Source organism: Micromys minutus, assembly GCF_963924665.1.
Source record: "Micromys minutus genome assembly, chromosome: 5".
NCBI lineage: Eukaryota > Metazoa > Chordata > Mammalia > Rodentia > Muridae > Micromys > Micromys minutus.
The window spans coordinates 84,485,175-84,508,240 of NC_137974.1; the positions used below are offsets into that span (position 1 = coordinate 84,485,175).

At 45.0% G+C, this 23,066-nt stretch overlaps 2 protein-coding genes across 4 annotated transcripts in view; one reads left to right on the forward strand and one right to left on the reverse strand.

The window, feature by feature from the left end:
• TGFBRAP1 (transforming growth factor beta receptor associated protein 1) overlaps positions 1-9,895 on the reverse strand; it is a 44,715-nt gene extending 34,820 nt beyond the window's left edge. The window contains exon 1 of one of the 3 annotated variants that reach the window (XM_080917128.1): positions 9,775-9,895. In XM_080917128.1, coding sequence (XP_080773254.1) covers positions 9,775-9,886 — 112 coding nt within the window. In that variant the 5' untranslated portion in view covers positions 9,887-9,895. Of the gene's footprint in view, positions 1-4,775; positions 4,883-5,579; positions 5,666-9,774 lie in introns of those variants that run through there. The other 2 variants (XM_080917129.1, XM_080917130.1) reach the window with 2 other exon arrangements.
• Positions 9,896-11,656: 1,761 nt separating this feature from the next.
• Positions 11,657-23,058, forward strand: LOC308420840 (ashwin). Its single transcript, XM_080917133.1, has 4 exons — positions 11,657-11,777; positions 13,684-13,850; positions 18,406-18,778; positions 20,402-23,058. The coding sequence occupies exons 1-4, from the start codon at positions 11,679-11,681 to the stop codon at positions 20,456-20,458; spliced, it is 696 nt and encodes a 231-aa protein (XP_080773259.1). The 5' UTR covers positions 11,657-11,678; the 3' UTR covers positions 20,459-23,058.
• The last annotated feature ends 8 nt before the right edge of the window (positions 23,059-23,066 follow it).

Here is a 23,066-nt window from a genome sequence, read left to right on the forward strand (position 1 = left end):
GTGTGGCAGGTGCTTTGGCCACTGAGCCATCTCCCCAGTCCTCATTATGACAGTCACATAAGAACATAATATATTTTGATTGGTCAATAGTGACATGACTGTTGTGGGGGTAACCATCCACTTTCCTACTAGATTTAAACGTCAATTTTTATGATACATATTTATAAAATATTTACTTTCCAAAACTAGTTTCATCTTTCAAATTAAAAAGAAAAGAATCCATTCAGTAAATTTACTAAAATTCACAGCTTACATGATTTTCATTTAAAATTTCATTTTATAGAAGCATATAATTATCACATATATCTGACTGACTCACAATTTCTGTTCATCTAAATCCAGTACTTAGTTTGCATTAAATCCACTTTTAAGGGCCATTTCTCAAATACCAAAAAGTAGTTTTGGTATTTTCTCATTCCACTGTAAGTTTTGTTTTGTTTGTTTGTTTTAGTTTTGGGCTTATGGAGTTATACTAAAAGTAAAAAGAAATCAAATGGTCATTCTGACATTTGGACCATAGTTCAGTCCCATGGAAAGGCGGGCAGCAATGTGGACCTTGGACCCAGAATGGCAGGTCATTCTGGTCTTTAAGGTGCTTTAGAAAGAAAGGAACATACCAAACAACGCTTCTGCAGGGAAGCCTTTTAAAGAGATAAAGGCAAGACTACCCTTGGAGAGATAGAGATAAAGAGGGGGGTAGGACAAGAGAGGAGAAGGTGAGGGGAGAGAAGGGGGAAAGAAAGACAGAGACTGGGGTGATTCCTTTTCTAGAAGTAAAGGAACTGGTTAGATGCACATGTCCAGAGTTCCCAGGGCTTCTGTGGTGGGTTTAAGATCTTTACTGAATTATTTGGGAGGTGATTTCTCCACACGTGAGAGTATTAACTTAGCATCCATCTAGATAATATCTTGAAGTTAATGCTTTTTAAAGAGATGGGTTTCGGGGCTGGAGAGATGGTTCAGTGGTTAAGAATACTGACTGCAGAGGTCCTGAGTTCAATTCCCAGCAACCGCATGGTGGCTCACAACCATCTGTAATGAGATCTTCTGGTGTGTCTGATGACAGCTACAGTGTACTCATTCATACACACACACACACACACACACACACACACACACACACACACACACACAAAACTGGGATGTTTGTGACTTTGAAATATTTTATCTGGACTGGAACAATAAAGGTTAACTTTTTTAATTAAAAAACTGATGTGTATAAATGTATGTCTATTTGTTTATGCTGTGTTCCTGAGGTTCGTGCAGGGGCCAGAAGAGAGCACAGCATCCTCCGGTGCTAGAGTTGCAGGCAGTTATATGCTACTCAGAGTGTTCTGGAAGAGCAACAGATGCTCTTAGCCACTGATGCGTTTCTGCAGCCTGGAAGCTGAGTCCTGATAGGGTCAGAACTAGAGTCTAAGCCCTGAGAGCAGCAGGCAGGGAAGATGATTGGAGCATGTGCACTGGGTCTAGGACAGGTCAAAGCATCCTGGAAACAGAGTCCCCAGTGCTCAAGTGTCCTACCCTACGTGAATGACAGCAGTGGGAACTGTATGTGGCAGGCACTCCCAGTGTCAACTGAACATCTGAGTTGTCATCAGGCTGCCTGGGGAGAACAGGGTAGTTCAGATGGCCTGATCCACCGCCATTTGGAAACTTGCTATTTGGAATTTGGAAAGCTGAGGCCCCAGTCCAGGCATCTGAACTCCAGAGCACAGGCCCCTTCAACAATGGCAACAACTGGTGGCGTGTGTATACAACTTTCATGGTGCCAAGGCTGCTCCAAGCCTGATGGCTACCAGGCAGTCAGTGTACCCCTAAAAACTTCATGAGAGGCCTAAGCACTAGGTTGGTCACAGTTATTTCTAATTCACGTCTTTCTTTCCCTCTCTTCCTTGCTCCATGTCCCTCTTTGTAGTGTGTGTGTGTGTGTGTGTGTGTGTGTGTGTAGGGGTGCTACTTGTTTGTCTAAGATTATTGTAGCCTAGGGTAGCCTCTAATTCAAGCTGATCCTCCCGTCTCACGTTCTTGAGCACTGGGATTACAAACGTACAGTGCTGTCTCTCTTTGTTTTCTGAGACAGCATCTTGTCATATAGCATAGACTAGTCTCAAACACAGAATTCTTTTGATTTAGTCACCTGAGTGCTGGGATTGCCTGAATCCACTGGCGAGCGCAGCTTCCTTCCTTACAACTCTGGGAAAAGAAGAGAAGATGGAGAACTGTCCTACGGCTTGTTCAGTGGCACTCAGGGGATTGGCCCTAGTTTGTTTCCAACGCCACACTTCCCCAGTCCTACTGACTGAAGAGACAAGCTGACCTCACTTCCTCTGACCTAGTCTTTCTACAGTGGAAGTCTGAATCCTTCAAGGTGATAGGCCCAGTTGGAATTGGTCCTAAAGTGATTACGGAGACCAGCAGGGTTCTTAGTTCCCTTCTGTGAGTCCCAAAGATGAATTCTATGACTCCACCTGTCTTGTTGAGATTAAGATACATTCCCGTAAAATCAGGATATATATTTCCCTGGCATAAATTGTTCGTATTGAACACCCTAGTTTAGTGACTCAATTCTAAGCTGGAAGCCAACAACAAATATATTTGCTTGTAACCAGGTAACACTTGATCAATACAAGTACGTGAGACACAGTAAAAAGCTGAGCACAAAAAAATAAATTAATTAATTAAATAAAATAGATAGTCATAGAATCCTGGCCCATTCCAGTGACCTGACAGAGAGAGAGGGAGAAGACAGTTATGGTTTAATATGTTTTGATATGACCCTGGCACACATCTATATCTGCTCCTAGCTTTGCTGGTACAAATGATAAAAATATAAGTTATTCTCTAACCCATGGGTTCCACATCTGAACCCATGTTTAGATATGGGTTCTATTGAGTATGAGGTTCTTTTGAACTCCATATATGTGTCTGTACCAAACATGTTCATCTAGATGACTTACAGCATTGGGACCATGGATAGATGTTACACACAACTACTGAAGCATCTTATATTCTATGAAGCCCCACAGGGCAGGTATCCATGAACAGTCCTGGAACCCATCTCCATAGATTCTGAGAATGACTGTATATACACCTGTACGTCACATACACGTACTATGTATTCACCTAGAGTATGTGCAGCTACCACACATATGGTGTGTACACACGTAGGACTAGTGTACATCTAGGATACCATATACATCTTAAGTGAGTGATGCCAACTGAAAAGGGAAGGGGTGAGGGGTACTGGGATGGCAATAGGGTCTCTCGACACTTACAACCTAACAGTGTCCTCAACACAGAGCCTTCAAACACTAACAAAGAATTACCACTAACAAAGAATTGTGAGATGTTGGGCAATTATCTTACTCACATTATTTTTGTTGAATTTTTAATTTAGTTGACAGCAGCTATCTGACTATGAAGAAAACAATCTCAAATCTTCATGAAGACCTCTAAGGGAATTTTAAGGCAACAAGCACTCTGCCTTACGTGGGGAGCCCCAGACTGGACTGCTAGTTTTGTATTCATTTTGTACTCATATATTTTTCAATGTAGTGAAACAGGCTGGGTTTGCACAGAGGAGATGAGTTGTAAAATCTGAGCCAAATTATTCTGTAGAACCCAAACACCTGGCTGCTACCAATGATGACTTTAATGTCTTTCTAAGGAGGCCTGGATCCTGACCAAGACAAGATGCTTAACTCATACGGTGAGTTTTTATAAAGGATCAAAATTTTAGCATTAACAATAAAGACTTGGTTGTCAAAAAAACAGAAGTGTTAACTGCAAGTCAGGTCTAGAAAAGACATGTATTGTTTTCAAAACCTTTCAATGTGCATTTATGCTGGGCCCCTACTCAGTTGGGAAAGATTAAGAAAACAAAACAAAACAAAAAGAAAGAAACAGGGTCTCAAGTAGCCCAGGTTTCCCTCTAATTTGCTTTGTAACTGATGAAGACCTTGAATTCCAGGTCCCTTTGCTCCTCTCCCCAAGTGTAGGAATTATAGCCACTCCACCTGGCTTCACGCTAGGCTGATCATGCTACCCACCCAGTCACATCCCAGGCCCCGCTGTCCAGGCTTTTTACAGTTCTACAACTGGAAGTATCGGCTTGTGAAGCACAGTACCAAACACTGTCTCCTGAGAGTTTAGGCCAAAGCTGAATTGGCCGTGCAAGCCTGAAATAGTGAACAGCTCTGTCCCCAACTTCCACTCAGATATGACGGGAGGAAGGACAGGTGAGAAAATAAGACAAGAGTCGTACTGAGTCTTACCAAGCAGCTGAACATGCATACCTTGTCATGTACAGTGAACTGAAATCCAGACTCTACAACCTAACTCCACAGTAAAACCCTCCAAGGGTCAACACTCACTCAAATCACTGAACCATGTTCAGAATGGAGACATGGCCTGAACACTCTCATCTTTATTAGCGAACAATCGCTTAATGTATTCCTGTTAACTGTCAGGCTTTGAGACAGATGCCTCTCATGAATATTTTCTTATGAGAATCTACACACCTTCTGAAAAATTAGCCCTACTTGGTGAGTGGGGCAGATAAGACAGGGCCTCGAGTAACCTAGGCCGGTCTCAAATACACAGTCATGGATGCTGCTGACGGTCCTGAATTCCCTGCCCTCCTACCTGTATCTCCTGAATGCAGGTACCACTACACCCGGGTATTAGTCTCATTTTGATCAGGAAAATGGCATCCAAAGGTCCCTGTTGGGAAGTGACCTAGGTGGGATTTCACCTCACAGCCTCACCCTTACCGTGGCCATGGAGTGTGGTGAACTGGGCTCTGAGAAGGTGCCGAGAAGCGTCTGTGAGCGGTGTCCTGGGGATTCTGGTCAAGCACTGCCTTTTACTACACACCAAAGCAACAGTTGCTTGGTTAGCAGAAATGAGAGGAAAAAGAAAAGGAAGCAGCTGTCCAAATGTCTCTTCCTGGACCCTGGAGCTGGGAGTCCTCGGCTTTGCTGACCAAGACAGGTGCAACACCAGAAGGCAACTCGGGCAGCCTCTTGAAGCTGGGGAAATCAGGCAGAAGGCAATGGAAAGGAAAAGTTCCCTGAGGTGCAGCTCCCAGTCCCTGATCCTGAGCTTCAGAGTGGAGCCAGAGACCCAACACAGGCCTCCTCGTCCCAGTTCAACACTCCCCGACCTATTCTCCTAATCTCTCAATTCAGACCCAAGCCTGACCCCAATTTCAACTCCGAATCCAAAGACCTCAGCAAACTTCAATTACATCACGCACCCCAACCCTTCCACCTGAAGGGTGGAGGCACAGCGGCGCGATCCTTCCCAATCCCGATCTTTCTCCCCAGAAACTCAAGTTCAAGGACGAGGTCTTGATTCTCCTCTTCCTTACACTGACACACCCCCGGATCACCGCGTACACAGTGACCCCGCACGGGCGAGCAGCCCTGGCTCCCCGGAGCCTGCGCGCCGGCCCCGGCGGCTCACCTGGCCCAGTCCTGCAGCGGCCGCCCGCCCCGCCCCGCTGCACCTGCGCGGGTGCCCGCCGGGGCCGGTCGCACACCCGCCGCTCCCGCAGGCCGCCCCTCGCTTCTCACCGGCGTAGCGCAGTCGTCCCGCGCCGCCCGCGGCCTGGGGCACTGCCGCCCGCTCCGGCCGCGGCTCCTGGGCTGCCGGCCCCGCCGCCGCCGCTTCCCGTCACGTGGGCCGCCGCCCGGCGCCGGCGGAGGGCGGGCGCTCGCCGGTGCCCAGGCCGCCGCGCGCCGCTGGGGGGCTCCGCGTCAGGACCCGGCGGCCCGGGAGGCGGGCGGGCGGCGCAGACCCGGACCGCAGCCCTCCGGAGGGGAGCGTCTCCGCCGCCCGCCTGGAAAGCGCGGAGGAAGCGCCGCCTTGTCTTCTCGACTGTCCACTTCATGGCTGGCTCCTGCACTGCTGCGCTGGTCAGGTGGAAACTCGGAGAAACGCCTCCTGGACTGACGGGTAGACAGACTCACAGCCCGGCCCCGACTTGCGGGTGGAGGGGATGCTTGCTGGACCTCAGTGTGCCAATGAGGGTGGGGGGCACGGCCCTTCGATGCCTAGGCCTACTGCTAGTCCGGGCAGGAGGAATGCTAGTCCCGGAGGGGAGGAGCGTATGTACGGGCTATCCCTTCCTAGCTGGGATTCCCGGGGCAATTCCTCCCACTTCTTTTAGGGCAGTCCATCAATGGCCACTCCTTTGTGTCAAGCCGTAAAGAAGAAGAATCCTAGAGTCCTTCTTCCGTGCAAAATCAAAACCCAGTTTCCTGACTAAGAGTTAGGAAGCTCTTCCAGAGTCATTAGTGCTGCCAGCGCACAAAAAAATGCCAGGTTTCTCCAGTTATTTCCTCTGACCTGAGAACCTGCCAATGTTCTCAAGTCTTTAGGCTTTAGGGTACTGTCACAAGCCCGCCGCCAACCCTGTCCCCAGAGTTTGTAGGAAAGATGCCATCCCAAGCCCCAGAGTGGATAATAAGTCATACTATTATGTAAACTTGTTTCAAAGGAGGAAGGCACGTAGGGATGGGGACCTAGAAATACCAGCAACTGAGGGGACCTCTACTGACTGATTATAGACCCCAAGTTCAGTGCTGTTTAATTTATATGTTGTTGTGCCCTTACGTGATACACAGTTCAATCCCTGAATTCGACTGAGTCAAAAAGACATTTATAAATGACTTGTCCAGAATCTTACACTAGTAAGGGTTAGAGCAAGAATTCGAAATTTGTTTGTAACATAAAATTAAGTCCCACCGATTAAATAGTTTATGGAACAACCTTTACACTCCTCTCTCGGTGATCCAGGAATGAAGATAAATACTATCAAAAGAAAAGGTACATCAGAAACAATCATTGTCTTTACCAGGAGGCTTACCACAGGATTTAAAACAGCAAGCTTTATTGTTGAAGCATCTGTCCGTACTGATTCATCTACATCACAAATAATAGCATCCTCTGGTAAAGCCTGGACAACGAAACATGTTTAGGTCTTCATAAACTAACTAAATTCTTCACATTGTTTCTGTTGGGTCCATTTGAAAGAGGTGTCATGGTTTTTAAATGAATTTTTGAAAAGTTTTACTTATTGTATATGAGTATTTTTCCTACATGTATGTGTGTGTACCATGAGTGTACAGGAGCGCACAGAGAAGAAGGCATCGGATCTGAAACTGGAGTTACAGATGACTGTGAGGCAGGTGGGTGTTGGGAACCAGACTCAAGTCCTCTGCTGAGTCACCTCTAGCCCCCCCAAATAAATTTTAATTCATTTATTAGTATTTTTTCATATTACAGGGCCTGTATCAGACACTATAAGGATATTTTTATGGGATGTGAAAAGACGGTTCTGGTAGAAAACTAAAGAAAATGAAGTATTTCATAAATACAACTGTGCGCTGCAACAGTTGCCAAACACTTCCAAAGTGTTTTAGTGACACTTAATAGTGATGCTGGGGTGAAAGCTGGGGACCCCTTCATGCTGAGGATGCTCTTTACCACACACAGCAATGTGGCTAGCCCCAGAGGATCTTAACACTAATAGCCTTTTATTCTAACATGTATACATTCTTAAGAGTATATTAACATATTCGGTGCATTAGCTAATATGTAACATGTTAGGACATCACTTTTAAAGACCAGGTTAAGCAAAGTTGCATGTATGATTTTAAAAGTAAGCATAGTTTATGATATTTTTTTATTTTATTTGTGTAAGATTAGCTTATTTGATGCTACACATTCTCTCTCTCTCATATACTGGTTCTTTAGCTCTAGTTCAATAACATTTTCAGTTATTACTCAAATCGATGATTTCCTGAGCAGCCCCTTCATGCAAGTGCTATGCCAGGGGCTAAGTCAGACTCTGTCTCTGAGTTTACTGTTTTGAAAACCACTAAATTGGAGAGATAGGTGCAAGAAAAAAAAAAAAAAAAAAAAAAAAAAAAAAACAAACCTAACCAAACTAACATAATGTGCTTTAAAGATTTGGTGACAATGGAGCCCAGGTAAGAATTTATTCAGCACAAACTTAATAGTTCTTGCTGTGTGGCTGGCACTGTTCTGAGAGCTGATGAGCTAGAGATAAGAAGAGGTAACCTGGAGAGAAAGGCCTTGATCTGAGTTATGCATGTCCTCAAGTCCCTGCAGGAACACGTACCTCGGTGTAACAAGATTAAGAGGCAAAGCCTTTAGGATAAAGCCCATATTCAGGATTATCAAAGAAGTGCAGCCCTTTCCCTCTCTGCCATGTGCCATATAAGGACACAGTGAGAAGTCTCCCTCTCTGTGGAGTAGATGAGCACTAAAGCCTATAGTACCTGGGCTCTCCCAGATTCCAGGACTGCGAGAACTGTCTCTAGGATCTGAAGCCACCTAGTTTGTACCCATCAATGTGTCTGCACACATGAAGGCACTGGGGTTACAGGAAAACCAGTCACTTTAGTAAGTGCACCCTCACCGTGTACTGAGGAATGAGAAACGGCACCATTACAATGAACTAAGAACACAAACCCAGCATGTGAAGAACATTGTGACGCTCCTTGCCTTAAGCTCAGATATGTTGTTGACAAATAACACATATTTGTGGAAGAGATGCTAGCCGGGTTCCATACACATCCAGCAGCTACATGGCTGTTTACAACAGCCTATAACTCCAGTATCAAGAAATCCAATGCCCTATTCTGGCCTCTGTGGACACCAGGTACATACAACATGCACAGACAAAAATCCAGACAAAACACCATAAACTAACTAAATAAATAAATGATAGGCTTATAGCATACCTTAGATGCTACTTTACAAAGAGAATCAATACCCAAAGTCGTTAGTGAACATTTTTCTCCTGAGTTATTCATCTTACAAACATTTTTATGCTTATTGTTTTTGTTTTGAGTCAAGGTTTCGCTGTGTGACCCAGACTTGCCTCAAACTCAGCTAGGATTAAAGGCATATGCCATCATCCTGGACCCCCCGACCCATTGAGCACAAACAAAAACCAGCATCATGTGTACTAGTGAACCTGCTGAGGGAGTGAACTGAACTTCAGGGAACATGGCTTGTTCACATGAAGTGACATGTGGCCCAGTGCTAGTGAGTCCCCGTGTCTCTGTTCACTAGAGTCACCAAGTCAGAATCAACAAATAAATCTTACTCCTGTTTGAAGCTCCAGCTGTGTTAAACTGACACTGTTCTCACCAAGATGCCAGAGGCATTGGGTCCTCACCGCCTGAGGTAGGCTTTTCCTGCTCTAGTAACTAGAGCTTTTTCCAGCCTTTTGGTTCCTGGCGCCCAGGTTGGGGATTTTAGTCTAGTTGTTATATGCTGTGATTGAATCCTCTCGAAGCAGCCCTTCTGCCTGGACATATTTGAACTATGATCCCAGAATTTTTTTTTTATAAGTTCCTACCCTACAGCTTTTTTACTAGCCTGAGAAGTAAACTCCAAAGAAACACAGTCCAAAAGGTATAAATTTCCCCAGAGCTCCACTCCATAGAGGGTCTGTCCAGGAAGAAGTAGGCAGGCATTGTCAACAAAGCCCCCTTTCCCTTGGGGGTAGGAAAGGATGGATATTCATATATCCATTAAAGTTTACATCCATCTATGTATCCATAGAACTCATTATAGTCTTTTCACTTAGTCTTGATTTTTTTGGACCCAAACTACAATTCCTTTCACTCCATAATTCCTCTTTAGATTCACCTAGAATAGCTCCGATGTATTATTTTAGGCCAGGGTATGCTTTGAGCACTGCAAAAGGGGTTAAAAACAGACAGCTCTTACCTGTTATAAATTTTTTTGCAGATGAAGAATCTAGTTTCAGTTTGAATGGTGGGTCTAGAAATCCACAAGGACAAGTAGTAGAGCAAGGACTTGGGACCACATTTCCAGACATTAAACTTTCGGCTCCATACACCACATTCTTGCTGCTTCTTTCCCTTGATGTCAGTCAGTAAGATACGCATGTCCAGGTGGAAGCAACTGGAGAGACATTTGACATATTTTAGGTGCAGTCCTTACAACACGGTGAGACAAAATAATTTTCTCTCTGAGATAAAAAGCTCTAAGGGAGAGGAAGTATGTCCTCGGTGAGAGTGGGAATAATCCATGGTTGGGCCCTTCTTTGAATCCTGTGATCAATAACATTCTGATCTCCCTCAGTGCGTCACAAGCACACATACCTCCTGTATAATCCTTATTTTGATTATTCATCAGCACTTTCCTGAAGGAACTGGTGTGAGACCAGATCAGCTCACCCAGTAAAAACTACTGAGCTTTGCCTGAAAGTTCAAGTTCCCCACAAAACAGCTACTTTAGCAACGGATATGACCTTCTCATGAAGGAAATGGAGCCAGTCATGCCGTCTATGCCAGTCTCATTATTATAGGACGATATAAAGGTGAATTTGAATACATAATAACACGACTATGTTGCAAGCTAAGGTGCTTAATCCCTTTTCAGAACATTTGGCCCAGCTTTAAGACTTGCCCCTTCAGGGAAGGTCACTTAGATCAGCTTCCCAGACACAAAAATAAAAGCACTAGATTGGATATTTTTTAAGCACTAACTTTAAAATTTCCTAGCAGCTCTGAAATTGTTTCTATCCCCCCCCCCCGCCCCAAAATGTCACATAAACAACTGGAAAGTTTTACAAGATGTCTCTCATTCCTGATTTAACATCTCATTTACTTTTCAGTACTTTCAAGTCTATTTTTGGTAGACTCCTAGTAGTTCATATTTTCAGACAATGCAAGTTTCCAATAATTATAGAGCACACAAACTATGCTCTCAACACAGGTATAAAGTGTAACTTTTTAATGGGCAAAATCTTGAGGGCCCTGTCTCCTATGAATGATGAAAGAGAACAAAATTTCTCGCAAAAATATTAGAACATTGTTGAAGCCTGCAATATTTTGTTAAGGTAAAACCCGTTACTTCATTGTAATTGTTAGTAAGTGCAGAGGCAGTTTACTTGGTTCTTCGCCGCTGTCAGTCTGTGATCCCCAGTTATCCTTTCTATGGCTTATTTTCCTCATCCAAGAAACAAGAACTCTATACAGCACATCAGGCTGATCTGAGGAATAACTGTAACAGTCGCTGGACTGTCGCTACTTCTCCCTCTACTGGTTATTATTTCCCACTCGTGCGCTGGCTGGTTATTAAAGTATCTTTCCAGGGAACAATACTTGATGCTTATTACCTCCAAGGAGAGGGGAGTACAGAGTTATTTGGGCTTACTTTATGTAGAAGGGAGATTAGGCAATAAACGACCGAGACATTGTAAAAAGCGAAAGGAAGGATGACTTCAGACATGGCAATGCCAACTGGGGGGGTCACAGCTGTCTGCCCTCTTGGTCGATTCTGTCTTTCCAAGCAGTCGGGAGAATCCCTGAGGCCTCTGCCATGGGACGTCACAGGAGGCGGGACCAATGGCGGCCAGCTCGCGTTGCTTAGCCTTCCGTGCTTCCGGCGTGGTCTGGGCAGGACTCCCCTTCGCTCTCCGTCCCAGCCGGCCCTCTTGGCTGAGATGCGTCAGAGAGGTCTGCCAGCCGCGAACTCTACCCTCTGTGAAAGGCATCACGTCTCCGGCGCGCTGAGTGACACCAGAGCCCCGCCCTACGTCACTTCCGCAACGCTTACGCCGCAGTGCCTTGTGGGTAGCCGGCCGGGGTCTCCTGGCGACAACCATGGCGGGGGATGTGTGCGGTCGCAGCTGCACGGACGCGGAGCTGCTGCTGCACCCTGAGCTGCTGTCCCAGGAGTTCCTCCTCCTCACCCTGGAGCAGGTGGGGCGCTCGGGCCCGACCGAGGACGGACGGGCAACCGGGAGGACAGGCAGGCCTGCCGGAGACTCGTGGCCGCTCCCCGCCCACACTGATCCGATGGGGCTTCTCTTGATCCCCAAAGGAAATCTCCTAAGAGTGACTGGAATCCCCGAGAAATCCTCAATAGCTCGGAAAGGGTGTCTCAGACGATCTCCGTTGCCCGTGTGCAAGCAACGGCGTGCGGAAAAGATAGACTTATTCCCGGGAGGGAGAAGTCTGGGGCAGTCAGGGCTGGATCCAAAACATCTGAGAAATAGTCTGTTAGGTAGCTTCTCGCCTCTCTTAGAGACACCCAGATAAGTCCTAGAGAGATGGACCTGCTTCCTAGGATCATTCTCAGGACACAGTCACCGTTTGGAGAACTTAAAGCATCTAGTTTTCCAGGTGGTGCTTGTGCCCCTCCACCTCCACCCTGGCGGTGTGACCTAAGATAATAATAGCAAATCATAAAAGCGTGATGTTTTATTTAAAATGACAGAATTGCTGAAAGCTTCTCTAGAGTTTTATGTGTGCGGCACGTGGTGTTTCCCATGCGGTTTTTCTTCACCCCAGTGCCATAATCTTTAATTTCTTCAGGTTCTCCATCACTGTTTTAATAATGACTTTTAACCTGTGGTTCTCAAGCTTTTAATCTTACCAGGATTATCAACGGCTTACTAAAACATTATTGAACCCCATCACATTAAGTAGGTTCCATATATGCTCCGATACTACATTTTAACCTGTTTTGCTCGTGACCCAAGGACGACACTTTTAAGCACTGCTGCCACAAGGCAGCCCCTTAAGTGCGGTCAAAGCAAATGAAGTCCTCCGGGAATGCTGTCCTCCCCGGAGTCAGTGCCAGTTGAAAGCCAGCAACATACTGTATGAAAGCAGAATAAGATGATTCAACAGCTTAAAAATGAAGTTGTTCAATCTAAACAACTGGCATTGTTTGTTTGTTTTTCATTTTTTAAAAGATTATTTTATGTATATGAGTACACTGTGTATGGTGTAGCTTTCTTCAGACACCAGAAGAGGGCATCGGGTCCCATTACAGATGGTTGTGAGCCACCATGTGATTACTGGGAATTGAACTCTGAACCTGTGGAAAAGCCTTCAGTGTTCTCAACTGCTGAGCCATCTCTCCAGCCCCTTTTCCCGTTTTTACAAAGCATACATTTCCCCAATTTTTCCCATGTGGTTTGCATTATTGTGCTTTAAGAGGTTGAGAGGGAACTGGGATATGAGAGAGAGTACATCGTTATTTAGGCATATGTGATTGGACTGTGAATTGAGTGGTGGAAACGGGGTGGGACAGACTGCTAATGGCAAACTGTTACTGTCTTCGGAATGGAGAGTTAAGTTTCCTTCTGCAGTAGTGGGGTGTGTGTGTGTGTGTGTTTGGAGTGCGCATCTCCATAGTAAAACAACAAAATGCAAGTACCTGCCACATTAAAAGAAACATGAGGAATAAAACAGAATAAGACTGAGGTCCATAATAATCAGACTCGGGTGCTTAAGGACAGAATCTGATGCTTTCGTTGTTTTGTTGTTACTTTGTTTTTTTAAATTTTTCTCCTCAGGCAAGGTCCCATTTTTGTTTAGATTAAAAAGGGAGTGATGGTAGTAGTAATGGTCCCCTACTGCTGGAGTTGTCTAGCAGTTACAGGCTGTAGACCTTTCACAGTGGGGGCACATGGCTGCTCTAAGAGGAAGCTGAACTTTATAGAGCTTAATGGATCTTTACTGCCCTGTGTAATAATACAGTTTGACAATCATGTGATTGTGAAAATAGCTTTATAATTTATTTACGCACAATGCTTTCACCATGTTACATGAAATGGAAAATGGTGTTCTGAAGCAATTTTTGTTTTCTGTCACACAGAAGAACATAGCTGTTGAAAATGGCGTAAGAGCGAACAAAGACAACCTTACTGACCTTTATGTCCAGCATGCCATGCCATTGCCTCAGAGGGATTTGCCAGAGAGTAGATGGGGCAAGATGATGGAGAAGAAAAGAGAGCACCATGAAGTGAAGAATGAGACCAAAAGGTACTTTTTCTCTGCTTGATCATCTAGTCCTTTGTGACTAAAAGGGTTTTTGTTTCTTGTTCCCACCAGGTAAACTTAATCGTCATTTATTTGGTCACTGTTGATGAGCACCAAGTACTGTGATTGTGGGGGACACTGATACCCCTTTTCCATGCTTTAGTTGAGGGAAACTTTAAGTTTAGTGTGTGCTGTGATGGGCAGAGCCACCAGAGCAGGTGACTCGTGGAGTATGGTAAGCTAGCCTGCGGCTCCCTGACCACAGAGTGACATCGCAGTAGAAAGAACTGTAAGAAGTAGAGGTTTGTCCTCTATCCCACACGGACAGAGTCTGTGTCAGTGTTGTATCAGTCCAGGATCGGAGACAGCGGGAGGTAAAGCACCTACTGTGAACTCTGTGGGACTCTGAAAGCTGGTGGGGCTTGTGTATTTGAGGATTTGCCTTTTCTTTGAAATGAGAACCATTGAGAAGGTTTTAAGACATTGATGGCCCTACACAGTGGCCTTTCCTCTCTTTTAAACAGGATCACTCTCCCTGCTGAACTAGGAAGTGACTTAAGGTGGGACTTTCAAAGATGGTGTGCTGTAATCTAGCTGGCCCTGGTGGCAGGGGTGGAAGTGAGCTGTCCCCAAAGACATGAGACAGGGAGAGCTGGCCCTGCCCCTTGCTACTTTGGCCCTGGGTGATCAAGCCGGAGCAGTGCTGGACACTGCTCCACTCAGCTACCACCCAGGCCAGATCCGGGGCTTTGAGTTGGCCCAGCCCAACTTCTGCCCCATCTGTGAGCCGCTGGAGGCTGTGACTGGACTGGTTCTGTAGCTCCAAAGCTGCAGGATCTCCACAGCACAGGGCAACAGCAGCACATCTGAGTGAAGATTTAGCATTGACTGAGCAGTAGCAGCCCGAGTCCTGGAACCAGACCAGTGACTCGCTGAAATGGACGTTTACACTAAAGATGTCTTGACAGAAGGGTCACTGTGTAACACTCTGTCACACAGTACAGCTTCATGATGAGGTTCTGTTATGCTTTCTCTTCACTGTATTTATTTTTCTTTTGGTAGGGAGGTTGCCAGGGCGAATGGGATGGGGCAGCGAGATGGGTAGGATTGGGATGCATGATGGGAAACTCACAGAGAATCAGTGAAGACTTAGAATTAGGGAAGAGGAGGAGAGTGGAGGACTGCTGCTGAATCTAGGCAATAAATGGTATTTTCTGACTAAAGAATTTGATGGGCTACAGTCTGGATGTATTTTGTAGGTAGAACCAGTAGAATTTGTTGGCTTTTGATGAAAAAAAAGATGAGTCAAGTAAGATCTTAAACTTTTTGACAAATTTGGAAATGAAGAATGCTACTTAGATTAAGGCATGGACATTAAGTCTTAAAAGATTCCTAAATTTCAGAAAACTAATCAGATTATTTAAAAAAGAAAGTTGCATTTGATTGGTGACTGTTGTTCACTACGTCGTGAGAATACCATTCTAAGATCCGTAAGTGTTGGTTGTACTAGTGGTGGTGTTGACTGGGGGCCTTCTCTTCATAGACACTATTGTAGACAATGCGCGAGAGGCCGTAGGGGGAGGTTTGAAGAGCTGGGAAAGAGGGAAGATGTAACTTTAAGTTGACCAGTGGCTTTAATCTTTTGTGAGCCTGTCTGTCTGTGTCTCTCTCTCTCTTTAAAGATTTATTTATTATATATAAGTTCACTGTAGCTGTCTTCAGACACACCAGAAGAGGGCATCAGATGGTTGCTGGGATTTGAACTCAGAGCCTCTGGAAGAGCAGTCAGTGCTTGTAACTGCTGAGCCATCTCTCCAGTCCTTTTGTGGGCCTCTAACTGAGGTGATTCTTCTGCAAAGGAAGTACAAGTGTCTTACCTTTGATCAGGAATGATTACGTATTAGTATGGGCTACACATTAGTGCTGACTTTTACGAGCCTCTGAATTATGTTACATGTACCGTTCATTTTATTTACTTGTTGAGATTCTCAAGTTCAAGCAGTATAATTAGCATATTTCAGCACTTGTCCTAGTAATGAGCAAAACGTTCACTGCTTACCATACTTTCCTTCCAGTTTAAATAGCCCCTGGGTATTGTTTAGAAAAGATTTTTGGCTTTATTTTAAGAATTTGCAATGTGGAGATTGAGGTTTAAAGCTCAGATATAGAGCACTTACCTAGATGGTGTGCAAGGTGTGGGTTTGATACCAGCACTATAGGGCTCCCAGCCCCCCAGTTCTGCTTGTGCATACAGAGTTTTACAATTTGAATCTTAAACCAGAGCATTATAGTTGAAATTATCTAAAAGTATCCTGTTCTGCTGAACTCATTTTCCCCCCTGTGGAGAAACGTAGATCCAGAGGAGTGCTATAACTAGCCCAAGGTAAGACACAGAGTGTTAGTTATATTTCTGTTGCTGTGATAAAGCATCATGGCCAAGGCAGCTTGTGGAGAGAAGCCATCACCATCACAGTGGGGAAGCACTCTAGCAAGCTGAGTGTCTGGAACCCCTGAGAGCTTGTATCTCCAACCACAAACAGGAAGCAGAGAGAGCAACCTCCAAGTGACACAAATCTTTAAACTGGTGGTTCCCATCTTGTGGGTCCTGACCCTTTTGGGGGCCAAATGACCCTTTCACAGGGGTTGCCCAAGACCATTAGAAAGCACAGATATTTACATTACAATTCACTAGGGTAGCAAAATTAGTTAAGAAGTAGCAAAAAAATAACTTTGTGATTGGGGATCACCATAGCATGAAGAACTATATTAAAGGGTCGCAGCATTAAAAAGGTTGAGAACCACTGCATTAGAGCCTTGTGGCCATATACTGCATGCCCTCCCTCAGATACTGCATGCCCTCCCTCAGATACTGCATGTCTCCCTCAGATACTGCATGCCCCCCCTCAGATACTGCATGCCCTCCCTCAGATACTGCATGTCTCCCTCAGATTCTGCATGTCCTCCCTCAGATTCTGCATGTCCTCCCTCAGATTCTGCATGCTCTCCCTCAGATACTGCATGCCCCCCCTCAGATTCTGCATGCCCTCCCTCAGATACTGCATGCCCTCCCTCAGATACTGCATGCCCCCCCTCAGATTCTGCATGCCCTCCCTCAGATACTGCATGCCTCCCCTCAGATACTGCATGCCCTCCCTCATATTCTGCATGCCCTCCCTCATATTCTGCATGCCCCCCCTCAGATACTGCATGCCCTCCCTCAGATTCTACATGTCCTCCCTCAGATACTGCATGCCCTCCCTCATATTCTGCATGCCCCCCCCCCTCATTCTGCATGCCCTCCCTCAGATACTGCATGTCTCCCTCAGATACTGCATGCCCTCCCTCATATTCTGCATGCCCTCCCTCAGATACTGCATGCCCTCCCTCAGATGATGTAAGCAACCGAAGATGAGGGTGGGCATGGAGGTCTCAAGGTCGGAATGAAGATGGAGGCTGTTTCACAGTAAAGCGTGCTCCTTCGGTCTGTGAACACTGTGGACTTACTTTACAGTGGGTTTATAGAGTGCGTTTGTTTTATGAATGATACATTAGCTACTGAAGACTTCACAGTCTCAGCCTTCACATTCACTCACCCCTCCCTCAGAGATTCATCCAGAGCAATGCTCAGTCTTTCCAGCTCCATCTACTCAAAGTCCCTTGTGCCGGTCACTACTGCTGATCTTCTAGACCTTGTTTCTATTTGTGTTTTCTATACTGAGGTATGTTTAGAGCCACAGTAGTCACAATTACCTGCAATGTCCAGGCCTGTGCTTTGGAGGAATGAGATGCACCCGTTAGCCAGTGAACATGAAGACTCATCAAATCCCATGATTACAGTTGTACAAATATTTCAGTCACTGATGAGAACGTGTTCAGACCCTGGAGACACGTGGTGACTGTAGTGGGGTTTTGCTTTGTTGTTTGTGGACTGCTGTGGGAGTCTTGACACTGTCTTGTACTTTCTCTTGTAAATTATGATCACATGGACAGGATAGCAGTACTAATAAGCTGGTCTTTTTATTATGGAGTTAATTAATATTTATATTAGTTATTTTTACTTCTTTGATACAACACCAATATCAAAGCAGTTTGTAGACAGAAGGTCTTATTTGGGCTTATGAGGGGGCCTTTCCCTTAATCCAGAGCAATCCATCCAGCAGGCAATTGTGGAAGTCAGCAGTGCACAGTTGTGAGCTCCCATCTTGAACTGCAAGTAGAAAATGGAGAACTAGCTGGGAATGGCAGGAGTCTGAGCTCTCATAGTCCTCCCCCATTGAGGCACTTCTAGAAAGGCCACAGCTTCTACCTGCCCAAGCAGCACTGCCTACTGGGGACCAAAAATTCACACTCCCAAGACTATGGGGATGTCTCATTATAAATGATAATGGAGTTTCTCACAAATAAATATTACGCACTTTAAAGCAGTAGAAATCGTTTCTTAGGGCCTGGGGGATCTTATTTCCAGTTATTCCCTTCACCACAGTCTGCTCACTAAACCTTGTTGCCAGTTGACCTGCCAGCCTGTGTGGTGCTTACACGAGAACGTCTCTGCTTTCAGGGGCAGTGCTGTGGATGGATTAAGGAAAAGACCCCTCATTGTGTTCGATGGCAGTTCAACAAGCACAAGCATCAAAGTGAAAAAGACGGAGAACGGAGCAGACGACCGGCTCAGGCCTCCCACCCAGACAGGCTCCAGCGGTGATCCCTTTCGGAAGTCACCGAATTCTTCCAGGATTTCACCCCTCGTTTTGTTTTCCAATTTACCTATGAACAATAAAATGGAGCACAGTAATAATGACACTAAGCAGAACCATGACTTAACGCACACAAAAAGTCCTTCGGGCCTAGTGACGTCACCACCTCTGTCGCCTGTTGGAACTACTCCTGTGAAATTAAAGCGGTCCGCTCCTAAGGAAGAGGCAGAGGCCACCGTAAGTGTGGGGATGGCGTCCAGGTTGAGCATGGCCTGAGCATCCTCTGTAGCTCCAGGTGCTAAGAGCTGCCTGTTTCCTTCAGTGGGCTGTGGTCTGGAAACAGGATAGAGGTTAAAATTTGGCTCCATCTCAAACGTGTGGAATTTTGATAGTTAAGCTGATCTTTACTATACTGACATAAAGGGTCACCCTGAGACCAGTCCCTACAGCAGGAAGGCTTAGTGCTCCCACTGGAGCCCTGAGCGGGGTGCTTCCCCACCTGCCCAGTCTACCCAGTAGGTATTGCAGAGCAGGTGCAGTGTGCATCTCTGTCCGAGCCGGGCTGTGGAGCAGAGGGTGAGGTTCTAGCTCGGTGAGTGTACCAGTGAAGAGATCACACGCTCCTACCTGACTGCACAGCCCACAGTGCCCACTTCCTGTCCGGGACGTCTGCAGTGACTGGTTTTTACACCCCATAGCTCATACATTTGAAACGTGGAACTTAAAAACCACAATGATTATTGTGTTTGAAAGTTCACTAAATTTCTTTGTATATAAAATGAATGCAGAGAGGCAGATTTCCTAAAATTTTTCTCTTTCCATCTTAGAATCACAAAGCTGAGTACTTCTTTGTTGTGAGGCTCAGCATGCTATCATCTGGGCCTCACATTTATAAAGTAGTATTTGGGCCTGGGCCTTAAGTCTGTTTGCACTTAAACCTACCTTAGACTCTGCTCTTCCCCAAACACCAAATTACTTAACTTTGGAAGGATAGAGGAGCTCTAAGGGGACTCTCTTACATATCTGTGTTCTGCTGATTTGAAGCATCTGATGCATGGATTTCATATGTCACAGCTGCGTGACATTTCCAGTTAAGTGTCCAGACTACTTTTATTACAGAACATATGCTAGACAGAAATCTGCTTACATACTTATTTTAACCACTTTTGTGGGATAATATGGGATGAAAAGAGAAAAATCCGAGGCTAGAGAGATGGCTCAGTGGTTAAGAGAGTTGGCTGCTCTTCCAGAGGTCCTGAGTTCAATTCCCAGCAACCACATGGTGACTCACAACCATCTGTAATGGGATCTGATGCCCTCTTCTAGTGTGTCTAAAGGCAGTAACAGTGTACTTACTCACATACATATAATAAATCTTTTAAAAAAATTTAAAATTAATAATCCACATCTGAAATACTACTACAATGAGAAGTGAGCCTTTGAGATATATGTACTTACACAACCATGACCTTTGTATGTATATATACACACACAGAGGCATTCGCACACACATAGATAGGTATTACCTTAGAAATGTAAATATTTAGTGAACTCGTCTCGTGAAGTGACATCAGGGAGGGGGGTGAGCTAAGAGCTTCAAGAGAGGCCTATTCCCTCTCCCGTGTGTGTGTGTGTGTGTGTGTGTGTGTGTGTGTGTGTGTGTGTGTGTAAATGACCTTGGCACAGAACATTTGAAAGCCACGGGACAGACAGATTACTTTAGAATCTGAGCACCATTCCCACCAGAGGGCAGAAGTGCTCTTGTTCTGGTGGACCTGTAGCCGGCCTTGGCTGGATCAGTGCTCTTTGAGCTGTTCTGAGGCATCTGTTGTTACAGATGTTTCTGTTCCTGTCTTCTAGAATCACCTGAAGCCTCCAGAAGCAAAGAGGAAGATACAGCATGTGACATGGCCATGAAGGGAAGCCTCCAAAATGTAAATAGAGCTGCAGCTGCAGTCTCCAGATGAGTCCACAGTATTTACAGAGGTCCTGAATACTGAGGGATGTTCTTGAGGTTTAAAATAGGTTTGGAAAATGAGTCTTTCCCTTCTCTCCTGCCCTCTACTCCTACTTCCCTTCCTTACAGTGTCTTGACTTTCATGTCCCGATTAGGGAAGGATTTCTTTTTAAAATCCTCTATAAATTTCTTTCCCCAAGCAGAAGCATATAGCAGTTCACAGTGCTGTGGTAAATATTGCTGCCTGTGTCTTGAAGGGTTTGCCAAGAAAAGTGTGTTAATGGAAAAGCATTCTGCTCCTCAGTTACGTGTGCCACTTTGTCCCACGGAAAGCAGAAGGAAGATCAGGGTTCGCCATGCCTCCTCAGTGGTAAAAGCGGCTTTGTCTTTAGAATGTTCTCGGCTTACAGGGGCCTCGCCTGCTCTTTTCAAGCGGCTTGAGGTCTCACTGTGAGTTCAGCTATTTCTTGTCTGAGCTTTATCTTTTTAAAATGAGACGATTTCACAGTCTTCAGGTTGGGTGATCATGTGAGAGGCAGTACTCCATGTCAGAAAGTTTGGGGGTGATGGGTCCGAGAATTCTAAACATCAGAAATCAGAACGTGTCAGTGGTGGGGGGTGCTTGTCACTGCTGTGGAGTAGGCAGTCGTCATTGTCAGGACTCTGGAGTCGGGATTCACCATAGAGTGCAGCAGAAATTGGACTCCTTACTGAAGAGGTTCATGTGTTCACGACTTCCTGCAGGGCTAAGCAGGGGTCTTTATTTTTGTGCAAGTAGCGTTATCCACTTATATATGCAGGCAAATGAGAAAACACTGTCTGCTTTACGTGCGTGACTTCTAGTATCTGCTCCTTTGTATGTCTAACTAAGAGCAAGAGATACTGTATATTTTTTCCATGTATAATCTCCAAATTGTTGGTTCACCTTGTTGGTGTGCCGTGTGGTCATCTCCTTTCTTTGATTTGTTAAAACAACCATTTTAGTTCATTTATCAGAATAGCCTTACAAAAACTAAATCAGCCTTGCAGGTAAGTACTGTTCTTAGACCTTAACCCTGTAGTTTTTAAACGTTCTGCTTTTTTTTCCCAGACTAAATTTGTACACATAAGACAGAATTATATTAAGTGTTGCACAAATTGTTGATGCTACAGTAACGTCTTAAATACATTGTTATCTGCAGGGTTGATAAGTTGGTGAAAGGGACTGTGCTCCTATATGTAATCGTCAAGGTAGACTTTTAAAGTGCAGCTTTTAAAGTAGAAAACACATTGTATTTTGTATTCAGTTGACCTCTCTGCTTCCTTCGGTGTCTCTCTCTTTAAGGAGAGAGTTAGCCGTTTGACAGTTTTAAGTCAGTGGGAACTTATTTTTAGTTACTCAGTGAAATTAATTTTTAATTTGTATATTTAACTTACAGAGTAGGTTGGTAATAACAGCTGAACTGTGTAACACTGTTGCTTCAAATTGAAGTTTATACTATGAACATTCAGCATCTACGCTCACATAGCAGCATATTATTGAGCTGTCTTGAGTTTGAAGTGTGGAGAAGCATTGACCTGAGCACTGTGTATTACGCAGTACCTCCATCGCAGACTGCCATGCCTCCTGAAGGGATCGTGGGACTGGCTTCCGCCATCCACGTGATGACACGTGCCAAGTCCTTGGGACCTGGAGCCGCAGCCTTGGGAGTGTTATTCTGAAGCAGTGTTTCAGTTTGGGTTAGGACTCAGTGAGAGTAGAGAACTATTCTGGAGTAAGTTTACTTAGTAGTGCATAGGGTTGGTATTGTTGCTTTTGATTCTGTATCCCAGTGAGGCAAGCTATCCCTGTTCCTGGGTTGGGCAAATGAATGGCATTTGAGGTACAAAAGGCACATCTACCATCGGCAAGTCAACCTCATTCTTTTCCTACTTTGTATATCCTGATCTCTTCCCCACTCTCCTTCCTCTCTGCTCTAGGTCTAAGCTTCAGGTTGTATTGTGTCTGTGACCTTACTCCATTCACTAAGGGGTGAAGATAGTCTGACCCCCAACCCTCTTACATCTGAGGGGGTCATAGACCACTGTGTGGATCCTACAGTCTGGAATCCTGTAGCATCAGGACACTGAGTTGCTTCCCGATGGCTGTCACAGCAGCATAGTTTTCCAGAGTAGCCTTATTTAGGCAGCTGCCTGACAATTGGAAGAGTGGCTTACTACCACCTTGAGGCTGTGTTCGCTGGTATTAAAATTCTTCAAAATTGAAATTTTCATTTGAAATTCTGTTTTGGTTGACTTAAGTTTGAGAGACAGTTCTAAAACTGATATAGAGACTCATTCAACAGCAATGACCTTATAAAAACTTACATTAAGTAAAACTGCCAGTAGATTAAATCATCCCCATATGTAAGAGCTTTCTCTACTTACTACTGTGGAATTTGAGCATTGTTGAGAGGCTACTAATTGGTCAACATGTTTTTAAGTGTGCTTTTATTAGATGCTTGTGTAAGTTTTGTAATTCAGTATAGAAAAGGTTGACCTTGTAATGTACATTTTTTTGTATGTATAGTCTTTTAAGAGTCTTGTCCT